The sequence below is a fragment of the Suricata suricatta genome, chromosome 9 (genome assembly GCF_006229205.1).
Source record: "Suricata suricatta isolate VVHF042 chromosome 9, meerkat_22Aug2017_6uvM2_HiC, whole genome shotgun sequence".
Lineage (NCBI taxonomy): Eukaryota > Metazoa > Chordata > Mammalia > Carnivora > Herpestidae > Suricata > Suricata suricatta.
In genome coordinates this window covers 90,445,620-90,460,470 of record NC_043708.1, presented here as the reverse complement: position 1 = coordinate 90,460,470, position 14,851 = coordinate 90,445,620, and the positions used below count along the sequence as shown (strand labels likewise).

The window sequence follows — 14,851 nt, the reverse complement described above, 5'->3', positions numbered from 1 at the left end:
GGCTAGAGGGAAGGGAAGTATCCTTCAGCTTGGAGGTTTGAGAAAGCTGGAGCGTGCTTCGGAATCAATCAATATAGGAAACTGAGTAAAGCTTTGGTTGTACAAAGCTCTCCCTAGGCTCTGTGGACTCGGCTCAGCGTTCCCCGCACTCCGCCCTCCTCCCCGCATCCCCCGGCACCGAGGACTCCGGGCTTTAGGGGCGCCTCGCTTCCTCGCACCGCAGGGCCTTCCCGGCACCGGCGAGCAGGGTGGAGTCGCGGCGGTCTGCCGGGCAGCTGCGGGAGCTCGTCTCGCTCTTCCGCTTGCAGGTGTGCCCGGGGAAGGCGGGACGCGCAGGAGGGGGGCGCCCGCCATGCCCCGACCGCATCTCCGCGCCTTGGCCTCCTGTCCTCCGCCCCCGCGGAACGGCCAGCTGCAGCCCCTGTGAGGACGAAGCAGAGGCGGCGGCGGAAAAGGCGCCGCCCCCTTGGCGAGCTTCGCAACCTGGCTGCCTCCGCAGGACCCATGGCGGATTCCTCGCCCGCGCTGTCCCTGCGGGAAGGCGGCCCCCGAGCTCCCCGGCCCTCGGCTCCTTCGCCGCCGGCGCGCTCGCGCTCGGGCTCGGAATCCGAGGAGGCCGAGCTGTCGCTGAGCCTGGCCCGCACCAAGACCCGCTCGTACGGCAGCACTGCCAGCGTGCGGGCGCCGCTGGGCGCCGGCGTCATCGAGCGCCATGTGGAGCACCGGGTCCGCGCCGGCGACACGCTGCAGGGCATCGCGCTCAAGTACGGAGTCTCGGTGAGCAGGGCGCGCCGCGGCGGCGGGGGCTGGTGGCTCGGGCGGGGGCTCGGGGCGGGGCGCGGAGTAGTGGGGGTCGGGCAGGCAGCCATCTGTCCCCAGGCGCTCGCCCAGCGCGCGCAGAGAACCGCGGCATGGTCGCCAAAGATGGTTCTGCGGCCAGAAGGGCAGGCCGCCTAGGCTCCCTCCCCAGGTAGGTGCATCGAGTGCCCGGTGTCCTGCCCAGATCTGTGAGGAAGGCCAAATGTGATCTGGAAGCTAAGTTCACCCGATTTTCAGGCCAGATCACACTACTCAAGGCTGAACTGAGGTGTTGACTCAGGCTGAGAATTTTGTTTTCTCTGTAAACAAGCGCTGTGATGAGTCAGGAACGGTACGATTGTTTCCACCGGATGGTTCTGGTTCTATCGATTTTGCGTCTTTATTTAGAAGTGAAATTACACCCCTGGGCTCACTGGCAACTGTGAATGGGACACCTGTCGCTAAGCAGCAGCCCAGAACTGGGGTCTAGGTGAGCTGGAGAGCTGTGTTTATTATAAATTTATAAGTATGTGTGTCCTGGGCGTATTGCATTACACTTCTGGGAAGAACATGGAAACCTGAGGGAACATATTGTCTCATTAAAATTACTTATAATTAACTCTGAGATATGTGATGGCCTTTTTACATCTGGGTTCTGTATCACTTTTCAGTGTTCTTTCCTGAAACACCACCTAAGACAGCAATGGGAAGAAAGGCGATCTTCTCTGTATCTTTCTCTTAAAGTGAAACTCTTCCTGGCTCTTCACAGAATGACAGAGACTGAGTAATTTATTTTGCACTTTCGAGTTGGTACTATATGTTTACCTAGCAGGTCTTACCATTTAAAGATTTTGAGACCAGGAATCTTCTGTGCAGCATATACTGATATCATCATGCTATGGATAGTCCCTTTCTGTTCTCCTGGGAGTTTGCAAATGTCAACTGCACTTCTCATGTACCTCAGTAAGGCCTGGTTTGGGTTAGAGCCAGACAAGAGCAGAGTTGGGGAATATCAGCAACTACCTTCTGCTGAATGCCTGTTGTGTGCCAGGCATTACATTTGTCCTGTTCCATCTTGTTCTTACTCAGTTTAATTTACCTAACGAGCCTTGGAGGTAGGTACAATTAACCTGTTTACAGATGGGAAGATAGATGAAAGGTAAGGATATTGTCTAAGTATGTTTATTCATTGAGAGCAAGCTTGAATTAGTACAGTAATAAAGTGTTTGCTTTTATCTAGAGATCACTTCTGATTTCCACCCTTATTTCTATCCTAGTCTTATCACAAGCTCTCTTAGCATCTTAGCACCAGAAAAATGAAGACCTCTTCTGTTTAGTTTCTAAGCGTCATACCTACTGGGCTAGGGTGACTGCACCAAGAATCCATGATATCTAGAGAAGTGTTGTTGGTCCCTACTCAGCAGACTCTGCAGCCTAGGGCTCTCCACAGCTGCACTTGAGTTACTTACAGCTCTGAAACAGCTGCTCCCTGCAGTTCTCTCCTTTTGATGGAATGCTTTCTAATCTATGCTTTTGCTTAATATAGATCCTGTTACTCATAACCTTGTCACTCCTTTCGGGTAAAGTATAAACCAGAGTCTTCACTACTTTCATTAAGACTTGATTTTAAGATGTTAAGTTAGGAACTGTAATCTATACCCTCAAAGGGTCTCTCTCAACTGCAACACTATTGATATTATGGACCCTATAATTCTTTGTTGTGTGGGTTGTGCTGTGCATTGTAGGATGTTTAACAGCATCTCTGAGCCCTGCCTATTAGATGCCAGTAAGACCCCCAACCTCCATCCAGACATTGCCAAATATTCCCCAGGAAGAAACTCACTCTTCATTGAGGACCACTGGTTTATTACATGTATATCATTTACTTTGGGCCCTGACCTATAGTTGATGAAATTTGTACAGACTCTTCCACTGGTTATGTAGAACCAATGAAAGTGATAATTCTTACTGTAACAATGAAGTGATATTATTGCTTTAATTCATGCATACAGATATTAACTGGATTTATTCATTGTAAATTGAGATTTTAGGAAGCTAAAAAGGTCCAAAAGTTTTTTTCTTTCCATCACTGAAGAGAAAGAAGTTGAATGAGTTAAGTTTCAAATATTGACTGCCAAGGTTCTAAACATATTTAAATTATTGTTTGAAGGAATAGGCAATGATATGTTAGAGATTTAGAGACCCAGGGCAGTGCACCTGGAAATTAACAGTCGGTCCAGGCAAACATTTGACTTTCATATCCCATGTCTGGCAATAGCCAAGCCTGGCTCTGCTGTGTTACTTGGAGGAGCAGGAGCTCTCAGGGAGGCTGGTCTGCTGATGACAGCTCTCCAGCCCCCCAGCTGGGATCCGGGGCAGGACTTCGGTCCCTCAGAGGGAGAGACTGGTAAGAGCCAGTAGTAGTTTAGGTACCAACATGTTCCCAGAACAGAGACTCTGACAAGGGGTGAAGATGGAGATCTGGCTATTGACCCTCGGTTTTCAAGGGAGCACAGCAGAAACTGTTTGGTTTTTTTTGGTTTTTTCTTTTTTAATGATGCTCAATGGCTGGCAGCAGGGTACATCCCAAGATGTGAGAATAAATATGTTCCTCAAACTTGCCTGGATAGGGTAATGCCCTGGGGCAAACTGGAAATAAAGAATCCTAACTGACCTTGAGCCGACTGGATCAGAATATGCAGAAAAGGAGCCCAAGAATCTTCATGTTTTACAAGCATGGCCTCTTGGCTTGTTTCCAAAGTGCTGTCCTTCCTGGGGTGTCTGCACTTGCTGTTTCCTCTGTATGGAACACTCTATCTCTGACTGCTGCATGGAAGGTTCGCTTCATGGGTGTATGACCTGAGTGGTCACACGGGGCCCCGTGCTCAGAAGAACCTCGCACTTGGTGTCATACTCTACTATTGCCATCTTGAGATGTTTAATACTTTGTGAACCAAGGGCCCCACGTTTGCACTTTTCACTGGGCTCTGCAAATTATGCAGTTGATCTTGGCTGTGTGACTTGCTCCTTACTGCCTTCAGGTTCTTGCTTACATGTCTCATGTCTCCTCCATGAAGCCTTCCTGACTCCTCTCTGTCAAATTACAGCCCTCCTCTACACCCCCTTCCCCTTGCCTGCCTTGTTTTCTCAATAGTATTCATCATTCATCTCCTTTTCCTTTTATTTTCCAGGTCCTATCTTTTTGGTGATACATTAGTGAATAAACAGAAACCCATGCCCTCATTGAGCTTATATCTTAGTCAGTAGAGACAATAAACAAATGAAATATGTTATATATCAGGTATTGATAAACAAAATGAAGGAAAATTAAGCAGGGAAAGGAGATAAGGAAAGCTAGTGGAGGTGGCTATAATTTAAAATTGGCATAGCCACAAAGAACTCACTGAGAAGGAGACAAGTTATGTGTGTGTATTGGGGGGGGCGGTGCAGATATCTGTGAAGAACATTCCAGGCAGTAGGAACAGCAAAGACCCTGAGGTAGAAGTATAATTGGCAAGTTCCAGGAGCAGCGTACCTGGTGCTTAGAATGCAGTGGCATGTATTTGGACCTTGAAGGCCATTGTAAGGACTTGGGCTCTTTCTCTGAGTGAGTTGGGAAGCATTGGAGGAGTTCTCGTAGAAGAGTGACATGATCTGACTTATGCACGAGGAGGATCACTCTGGATGTTGCTTTGAGAACAGGCTGTAGCGGCTGAGTGCTGAGGCATGGAAACCAGATAGGTGGAGAGCTTTAAATAAATGCAGGTGAGAGGATGGCAGCTTGGACCAGAGCAGCAGAGAAGGAGGTGGTGGGAAGTAGTTGGATTCTAGATGATTCATTGATATGCTATATATTTTTTGCTTGTTTACTGTTTCATTTGACTATCTCTGCCCTACAGATGGGCCCATTTGTCTCTATAGGAAAGAAAAGTATGGATGTTCAAGAATCTGGTCATGTCTGAAGCTTGATGGACCCCAGTTCTTCTGCCAGGGCCTTAGAAATTATCTTAAGGACCCTTCCCACCATCCTTTTTAAAATCAATGTTAACAATGGCATCTATTACTTTTAGCTGTTTTTTTTGAATGCCTATTTATTTATTTGAGAAGGAGAGAGAGAGAACCAAGGAGGAGACAGAGAGGGAGGGAGACAGAGAATCCTAAACAGGCTTCACACCATCAGCACAGAGCCTGATGCAGGGCTGGATCTCACAAACAGTGAGATCATGATCTGAGCCAAAATCAAGAGTCACTTTCCTGACTGAGCCACACAGTTGCCCTTTTTTTTTTTTAACCTGTTTTTATTGAACCTGGTTTGCTAGCATTTTTTTGCCTCATGCTGGGGCTACAAAATGATAGATGCTGTCCTCTTTTTATTTATGGAGACTTTATCCCCTATTGCTTTCCACCAGCCTGTAGCTACTTGAGAACCAGGTTGCTTGTCCGACTCATCTCTGGACATTCTGTGTCTAGCCTGAGGCCGACACATGGCAGACCCTTCACATAATATGGACCATAGGGAGCCTGGGTGGCTCAGTTGGTTAAGCCTCTGACTTTGGCTCAGGTCATGATTTCATGGTTCATGAGTTTGAGCCCCACATCAGACTCTGTGCTGACAGCTCAGAGCCTGGAGCCTTCCTCGGATTCTGTGTTTCTCTGTCCCTCTATCTCTCACCCGCTTGCACTCTGTCTCTGTCTCTCTTAAAAATAAACATAAATTAAAAAAAATATATATATGGACTTGACTCACAGGCCTGACTGGTGTGAAATCACTAGGTTCTGGAGTTGAGCAGACGCTGAAAGGTGGAGGCCAGGGTAGGGGTTGAGTGACTTGTTTTACAAAGTGTGGTTTGAGGCTTGCTATCCAGCCTACAGAAAAGTTGCTGCTACAGGGATGATGCTGGTTTTCTCCCCTTCCACTAGCAGGGGGTTCTTTACATCGAATTAAACATAGGGTTATATTTGGGCATGTCTACCAAAGACACATTTGAGGAAGTGGTCTAGGAGGCTGAGTTGAGAAACTATTCAGGTTCAGATCTCAGATGTGAATTTGCTTGCGCTGGAATTTCCCTGGCTGTACTTATCTCTACTGAGATATTAAGGCCTTTTCCTACCCCGTGTTCTCGATTTAGCTATGGCCTTGCTAGCTCCTCTCAGTTGGACGGAAGCTTCAGGAGGAAACTCACTGACACTGGCCAGCCACTGTGAGCTTTTTGTTTGGAAACCCTGGAAAACATCTAGAAAACAGTATACAGACTAAAAGTGGGTAGGACATAGGGAGGGGACCTATTATTTGCATAAACTTTTTCTTTGTCTCTTTGCTTCCCCTGGCAGCTTGCCTGTACTCTCCAGAGGCCAACTGCCTCTGGTGCCCTCGATCACTTCCTGTCTGGTTTTATTCCCAGGGTCTTCTCGCTTTCTTCGAGTGAGCTGTGTAAGTCCAGTTGCTTCTTAACACTTCCCCTACCAGAAGTCACCTTGCTGAGAAAAGGTGAAATGACTGTCATTTTAGGGGCAACAAGTGTTATGAATTAGAAATGTAAGTGTATGTAAATGTAAGTGTATATTCATAACTTTAGCCCCTGCTGCTGGTGGAGATGGTTGACCCTTGTTGACCAAAAGGGAAGAGGACCATCAATAAATAGTGTTGCCTGGAGTGAGAGGTATGGTAAAATAGCCTTTAGTAGCTTGAGGTTTAATAGAGTCTTATGTATTCTTTTGTAAAAAACAGCTATATTGAAATATAATTTACATACCACAAAATTCACCCATTTTAAGTGTGCAATTCAAGGACCTTCAGTGAATTGTGCAACCATCACCACAGTCCAATTTTAGAACCGTGCCATCACCCTGAAAAGACCCCTGCTCCTTCCTGTTTCCTTCTCTAGCCCCAGGCAACCATGAATATATTTTCTAATCTATAGACTTGCCTTTTCTGGGCATTTCATATAAATGGAGCCTCCTGTGTTCTTCTGAAATGGCATGGAAAGGAAGTAAATCCTTTTCCCTATTACTAGCATGTGGCAGTAGAGGAGTCTGATTGCCCCCAGCGCCTAGAACCTAAGACAGTGAGACACTGGGCTGACGGGTGAATCTAGCACTTACTAGAAAATGATCTGGAGAGAGTCCTTTAATACTTAAGTCTTTTCTCTTCTGTAAAATAATAATAATCAAATGAAAGTTGTATGTACATATGCATATATTCTATACGCCACACAGTGCCATGGAAATGTTATTAATGTATCCTGAAGTGTTTTTGGAAGGGTTTGCCTTTTTTAAGGTGTGGATAGGAGAAAACAAAATGAACCATGAAATCATGACCTGAGCCAAAGTCAGGTGCGTAACTGACTGAGCCACCCAGATGCCCCTACAGAGCAATCATTTTATTTTATTCATTATTATTATTATTACTTTAAATGTTTGTTTATTTTTGAGAGAGAGTGTGTGTGAGCAGGAGAGGGGGCAGAAGGAGAGGAGACACAGAATTGGAAACAGGCTCCAGGCTCTGAGCTGTCAGCACAGAGCCCAGTGTGGAGCTCAAACTCAGGAACTGTGAAATCGTGACCTGAGCAGAAACAGACACTTAATTGACTGAGCCACCCAGGCGCCCCAGGGCAGTCATTTTAAAGAAATTGTTTTGAAGTTATGGATGGCACTTGTTCTACCTAATGTCACCCTGGTTGTGATCTTGTGGCCACCTTGTTAACTCATCCTTAGTGACCAGTCAATTTCATTGAGTCATGCTATTCCATCCTGAGCAGGAGACACTTTTGAAATGAAAGTATTTGTTATCCCTACCCTTGACTCACCTGCCCACAAGAAACACAGGGTAGTTCTGTGTCACTCTGAACAGGTCACACTTTCTGTTGTCAGCATTAGTTGGATTTTAGGAAATGTGTGGGAGGAATAGGTGAACTCTTTTTGGTTTAAATAAATTGAGGGGCACCTGGGTAGTTCAGTTGGTTGAGCGTCCAGCTTTGGTTCAGTCATGATCTCATCATTCGTGAGTTCGAGCCCCACATCAGGCCCTGTACTGACAGCTCAGAGCCATGAGTCTACTTCAGATTCTGTGTCTCCCTCTCTTTCTGCCCCTCCCCCTGCTCATGCTCTCTCTCTCTCTCTCTCTCTCTCTCTCTCTCTGTCTCAAAAATAAACATTAAAAAAATTTTAAATTGAAGGCAGATGGCTTCCTCAAAGGTAATCCCTTCTCCACCATCCACCCAAGGCCTGGTATGATCCAATCTTGTTTTGGAAGGATAACTCTAGCAATAGAGTGGAGGAAAAATTATATTTTGGGGAAGATGGAGATAAGGGATCATAATGTCTTCTAAGAGTTCTGATTTACTATCCTTTGCTTTATGTGTTCCTAACACAACCCAGGATTGCATTGTGACAATGCCAGAAAACTGCAATTTTCAAAGGCTGTAACAAATCAAATTCTTGTGATAGCCAAAATTTGAGGCAGCTATCATGATTTTGTATATGTTTTTAAGAGTAAAACTTGATGGCCTTTTATTACACTTGTACTTAAGCATACGAGAATTTGAACACACTAGGATATTTATCATTAACATAATCATTTACCTTTGGTAATGATGGACTACCAGGATTGGAATATTCCAGAGCTTGCGTGTTTAAGTTATTTCTGTAGCACTCCTGTCAAGTGTGTGTGCACTGCATGAGATTTAATAGAAGCTCCTTTTTATTTTTCCAGGAAGCCCCTTCATTCATAGAAAAACTCTGGTAGAGACTTCTTCCTTATATTGAAATCCTTAAGCTTTTGACCAGATCTTTCAACACAAGGTTTCTAGTTCTAAACCTAGGAGACAAAAGTTCAGAGGAATTTCAAACTTTTCACCTGATAGCATCTGAGCTGCTTCTGTCCTTGGCAAAATAAATAAATAAAATAAAAGTCGGGCGTTAGGAAATACTGAACAGAGTCAGGTTGAGAAAGCTCTAAAGTTTTCCAGCTCTTCCTTGGGTTGGATTATGACTTTTCTTAGCTTTATATGAGGTGACATTCCCAGAACATTAGACCCATCTATGTTCAGATAAAAGTATAAAACATTCCTAAAACATCATTTTACTATTTGGGATGATCCCCAGTCTCTTGTCTGTGCTGTTGTGGTTTCCTCTGTGCTGTTTCCACCAGTGCCTCTCTCTCGCCAGTCCATTTTCCACAAAGCTGCCAGAGTGGCTTTTAACTGTAATCAGATCATGTCACTCCCTCTTTTCACTCTCCAGTGGCTTCTCATCACATTTAAACTAAAATCCAGGGCACCTTGGTGGCTCAGTTCGTTGAGCTCCTGACTTCGGTTTAGGTCATGATCTCACAGTTGACAAGTTCAAGCCCTGCATCGGGCTCTGTGCGGACAGCTCAGAGCCTGGAGCCTGCTTTGGATTTTGTGTTTCTCTCTTTCTGCCCCTCTCCCACTCATGCTCTGTCTCTTTCTGTCTCAAAAATAAAAAAATAAACATTAAAAACCTTTTTTACAAGTAAAATCCAAATCTTACCTTTGGCATGTAAGGCCCTGTGTAGCATGAATTTTGCTCATTACTCCTTATATGTCAGCCACTCTATTTTTTTTCCTGTGCTGGGGCATTGTAGCTGCTTTTTCTCCCTGGATTGCTACTTCCCCCCCACCTTTTTGCATGGCTGGTTTATTCCTTAACTTCACTGCAGGTACAGAGTTTGCATCCTGTGCAGTTGGTTCAAGCCACTACATGTAGAGGAGAACAACTTAAGATCAAATTTATTACCTTTGGGAAAAAAACATGTAAAGCTCACACACCTCAGGGCACTGACAATATGTCATGTTAATTATCTGGGCTTGTTTGTATGAAAATTTTTTTACATATTTTTACTTTGTAGAAGAAATAATTTTTATTATGAGAAATTCCTACCCCCTTCCTCATCTGCTAAATACATGTTAGGATCTGCCGTTATCTGTTATTTCTCAGTTTAACCAAATTTAATAATACGATAGCAACTATTATCATTATTGTTTTTGAGTGCTTCCTGGGAGCTATGTATTGTTCTAGGTACTTTACATGAGTTGCTTTGTATAATCCTCATAATGATCATATTCTGTGGGAGGTGCTATTATTGTACGGACTTTACAGAAAAGAAAACAGAATCGTGAATGATCAGAAAGTGGCAAAGCCAGGAATTGAACCCATAAAGTATGAGCCCCAGAACCCATGTTTCCAACTACTACCTTGCATTAAACTCAATGACCTGTTTCCACCTTCAGACTCAAATCTGCCAGTTCTTAGATTGTTCCCCACCTTGATGCTAACTGTGTCTGGATATCTTTGATGTCCTTGATGCTGGCTTCTATGTATCACCTTAGAGTCTAGACCATCAGGTGAATTATACCTGAAATGCTTGCTGATGATACTGAGATGGAGATAGCACCGCTGCTGAGTTCAGGAAGCTCACAGACAGGTTCAAGAGGCCGCTCTATGGGTGTATCAGTGGGATGATGCATAAGAGTCCTCCCCTTTACTCCCTGTGCTCCTTGACTGTACCCAGCTGTTGATTCAGTCACCTTGTCCTTGCTCCCTCTCATTGGCCCTTTGGCTGGCTGTGATGGCCTGTCTTGCTTTGAATGGTAGATGTAGGGGTCAGGGTTCTGGCCAGAAACAGTGGGCTCAGGGGCCTGGCCAAAGAGAACTTAGTGAAGGGACATTTACAGAAGTAGGAGCAGGGTGGAGGGCACCGGCAAGGGATGGTGAAGCGACCTGAGACTAGCAACAGCAGGAAGACATTACCCCTAGCTTGAAGGGCCAGGGAAAGAAGTAGTGTACCCTACATGAGGAGGCTGGAGCCTGGGATGAGGGAGGGCTTACCTGGAAGGGACTCTGCCATAGAGCAGTGCATCCACTGGAGTCATTCATGATGCTATCTTTATGCTGATGCCTTCCTTTGGAACTCCCACTAGAATGCCAAGAACATGGCTTAGGTAATGCAGTTCTTAGGAGGTCAGCCTCCTGGGGTTCAGAACAGGCTCAAGAGTTGGGGATGGATTGGATGGTGAGGGTGTATTTAAAGGGAGAGTAACTAACACAACAGATGACTTACTGTCCTTTTCTGCTTCTTCCTGGGGTTCATCTTTTATGCCTGTTCCTCTGACCTGTTTTAATTAATTCATCCATCCATCTATCTTTCCATCATAAGCACTAAGTGTGTACAAGATCTTTGTTAGCCTCAGGGAAGCCTGTAGAAATAAAAGAGCTTGTCCTGAAGGAATTCGCAGTTTATGCGTGCTATTCTCAGCTCTGCCTCAGCAATGAGATCTGGTATTCCCTGTCAATTTCTGTCCTCCATCATTATCCTTAGAAAATGGTAGGCCCCTGCCAATAAGCATTTCAAAGGGCACTGTTTCAATGAAGGCTCTTTTATTTACAAGTGATAGAAAACCTAACTCAAATTGGCTTAGGCAAAAAAAAAACACAACCAAGAAACAAACAATGGTATATATTGGCTTTGATTCAGAGGTCTGGTTGCTTTCTTCCAAGGTGGCCCTGTTGTCAGATTCCATGAAGTGGACAGATTGCTTCTCTTTCTAGTAGATAAAATAGAGGACCTTTCCCTTTCCAGACCCAGCAAAAGTCTCCTTGCATCTCTCAATCATTCCAAGATGGGACTGTGACCTATCATGAAATCCAGGACACTGTCACACTGCAATGGGCAAGAATGAGTCATATGCTCCTCCTGGAGTGGGGGAGTAGGTTTTCTGTTCAGTGCCATTGAGAGCCCACATTCTAGGATGGAGGTGGTGGAGGCTAGCTGGTAAAAAAAAAAACAAAACCCAATAAAACAAAAGAACCAAAAAAACAAGGGCATATTAAAGGTAGAGTCTGAACCGGAACCTGTTATGGATAAGGCATTCAAGTTATTTAAGTCACTCACATTGAAGCCTAAACTAGACCAGAGATACTTAGGATTTTCAGATTTTTATTTTGTTTCCTAAATGCACCTGCCTATTCATGCCTCTCTTTCCCATGCTCGCCTTTTCTCCTTTAACAAGAAAGTAGAACACAAAAGACCCTTCCTACACAAAAGATACTTTAGGGTATCTTTTCCTTTAAAAGAAAAAAAAAGCTTTCTCACTATACTATTTGTGTGGATTCAGCTTACATTAAGAAATGAGGAGATAGAGGGTCCATTTACTGGTTGACTATTGTTTTTTCAGGCTCTTTGATATAGAAATCTAATTTTTTCACTTACAGTCAATTTGGCATTAAAGGATCCTGTAATTTGGTCTCATTAGTCATGTACTTTTATTCTGACTTCAGAGTCAGACAGAAATTCCTGCTGATACATTTAAAGAACTGTAGGCACTTGGTCAAATGAGTCATCTTAATTTCTTCATTGGAAAAGAGAGAGTAGTATCATCTGCTGCTGATGATTTTCTTTCTTCCATACATATCCTGTCTGTCTGTCTACTTACCTACCTACCTGTCTTCTCTATACAAGCATGTATATAATCTCATCGAATCTTTCCGACAACCCTGTGAGGGCTAGGGGATGCTTACTTTCCACATGAGAAAACAGGCTGAATGAAAGAAGTAATGTGCTGGGACCGTTGGTGTTGGAGGAGGTGGGATTTGAAACCAGGTCTGTCAGATTCCCAAGCCTGTGTGCTTAGCCATCTTATGAAACTGTCTTGGTTCTGTGCTCCCAAGAAGGAGCTGTGGTGAAAATTGGATGGCGTGGGGTATGAGAGGAGCCTGGCGCGGTGTGGGTTCCCAGGCTTGCTGGGCAGAGAGGGCCTTGGACACGGTTAATGCGGTGTGGTGAATGCCGAGTGGACGCATTTCTCCTACATGCTGGGAGCCCACAGACATGGAGTCCTGCCTGCCGCTCATTGTGTACTGGAGCACCCCACTTACCTGTCTGGAGCCGCCTCTTCTTCACTTGAAGAAAGGAGATGATAGTATCTTGATTACTGCCCAACCCATGTAAATTCCATTCTCCCTTTTACCCCAACTTCCCATCCCCATCTCTGTGGTCTTTATGAGGCTTCCGCGGGCGTGAAAGAGTTTGCGGTTATAGAAACTGTATTAAATTCCAGCTTCTTCATCTGCCAGTTTATGATAGTTCCATAGTACATAACCTCTATGAGTTTTGTTTCTTATATTTGTAAAGTGAATCTCCTCCAGGGTAGGAAATATGAGATACTGTATGCAAAGTGCTGCCCGCCTCTTTTCCTTACCTATACCGCTTCTGCCCATTCTTCAAGGCCCATCTAAAGTCAGAAGAATCAAAATCAGAATTCCACCTTCTCCCTGAGGACTTTCTTAAGGCAGCCCCAGTGTTCACACTATTCTTGTGAATTCTTCTTGTATTTATCTCTATACCAGCTCTTGTATCCATTATATTTACCAAACACAATTCTGGAGACGTAGAAAGGACTCTGTAAGTAAAATAACAGTACTAGTTTTCTAAAAAAAAAAAAAAAAAAAAAAAATCAAATAATAGAAATGTTAAAACAAGACTGGAATTTATAAAATAAGTACTTAAACTTCCTCATTTTTTCATTTCAGGGATTTATTTTTTTTAATTTAAAATTTTCTTAATATTTATTCATTTTTGAGAGACAGAGTGTGAGTGGGGAAGGGGCAGATAGAGACGGAGACACGAAGCAGGCTCTAGGCTCTGAGCTGTCAGCACAGAGCCTGATGTGGGGCTCGAACTCATGGACAGTGAGATCATGACATGAACTGAAGTTGGACACTTAACTGATGGAGCCACACAGACACCACATGAAAACTATTTCTACAAATTTGCAAGGTATTGACCCATCAGCCCCATTTCAGGGATTTAAGGCTGCTTGGTCAAAGCTGCCTTGTAGGGGAAATATAACAGTGCGGGGGAAATTAGGCTTTCCTTTTTTAAAATTTTCCTTTGTTTAAAGAAACAATTTCCTGACATCTTTTGAAATAACTAGGGGTACCTGGGGTAGTAACTAAACCCAAATTAAGAATCTCAAATCCAGGGGCGCCTGGGTGGCTCAGTTGGTTGGACGTCTGACTTCAGCTCAGGTCATGATCTCACTGTTTGCTTCAGGTCCTCTGTCCCTCTCTCTCTGCCCCTCCTCCACTTGCACGTGCATGCTCTCTTTCTCTCAAAAATAAATAAAACATTAAAAAAAAAAAAGAATCTCAAATCCAAAGAAAGCATTGCACAATGAGCCCAGGCATTTTTAGTTGCTTGTATAATAAACCCCAGTAATGGGATTTATTTACATAAAACTCTGTTTCTTTTTCATGCTTAGATGGAGCAGATTAAAAGGGCAAATAAACTGTTTACGAATGATTGTATATTTCTGAAGAAAACTTTGAACATCCCAGTTATATCAGAGAAGCCTTTGTCGTTTAATGGACTTAACTCAATAGATTCTCCAGAAAATGAAACTGTTGATAGCAGTTTTTCTCAGGAAGAGCCAGTAGCAGTTGGGGAAGACCTCTCTCCTCCCAGTCCTCAAGAATCCGACATTCAGCCCGTACAGCCTGAAGAAGTGACAGCTAGAGATTTCCTACAGAGACTAGACTTGCAGATTAAGTTGTCAACACAGGCAGCCAAGAAACTAAAAGAAGAGAGCAGGTAAAAATACACTGGTAAAATGTCAGAGGCTGAATATATTACTCTTACAATGCCCTTGCTTTGCTAAGTTTTGTTTTGTTTTCTCTCTGCTTCTGTTTCCTTATTTCTCTATTGCTTTAAAAACTATATTTTAATTCTAGAAAGTCATTTTTAATATGTAAGATCTAAAAAGAGCTATTGGATTCTGCAAAGGGCTTTATTTATTGCAATGTGCTTGTTTTTGGCTCTGTTACGTGTTACAAAAAATTGGGGGGCACCCGGTGGCTCAGTTGATTAAGTGTCTGACTCTTGATTTTGGCTCAGATCAGGATCCCAGAGTCGTGAGATTGAGCCTCACATCAGGCTCTACCCTGAGTGTGGAGCCTGCTTAAGACTTTCTCTCTCTCTCTCTCACCCCCCACCCTTCTCCCCTACTTGCACTCCTTCTCTCTAAAATATATATAT

At 44.1% G+C, this 14,851-nt stretch overlaps 1 protein-coding gene across 3 annotated transcripts in view; it reads left to right on the top strand.

Annotated features, from left to right (window-relative positions):
* The window catches only part of LYSMD2 (LysM domain containing 2), a 36,295-nt gene that overhangs the window by 19,921 nt on the left and 1,523 nt on the right, over window positions 1–14,851 (top strand). Inside the window, exons 2-3 of one of the 3 annotated variants that reach the window (XM_029950594.1) lie at window positions 309–777; window positions 14,079–14,407. In XM_029950594.1, coding sequence (XP_029806454.1) covers window positions 505–777; window positions 14,079–14,407 — 602 coding nt within the window. In that variant the 5' untranslated portion in view covers window positions 309–504. Of the gene's footprint in view, window positions 1–20; window positions 778–884; window positions 971–14,078; window positions 14,408–14,851 lie in introns of those variants that run through there. The other 2 variants (XM_029950595.1, XM_029950596.1) reach the window with 2 other exon arrangements.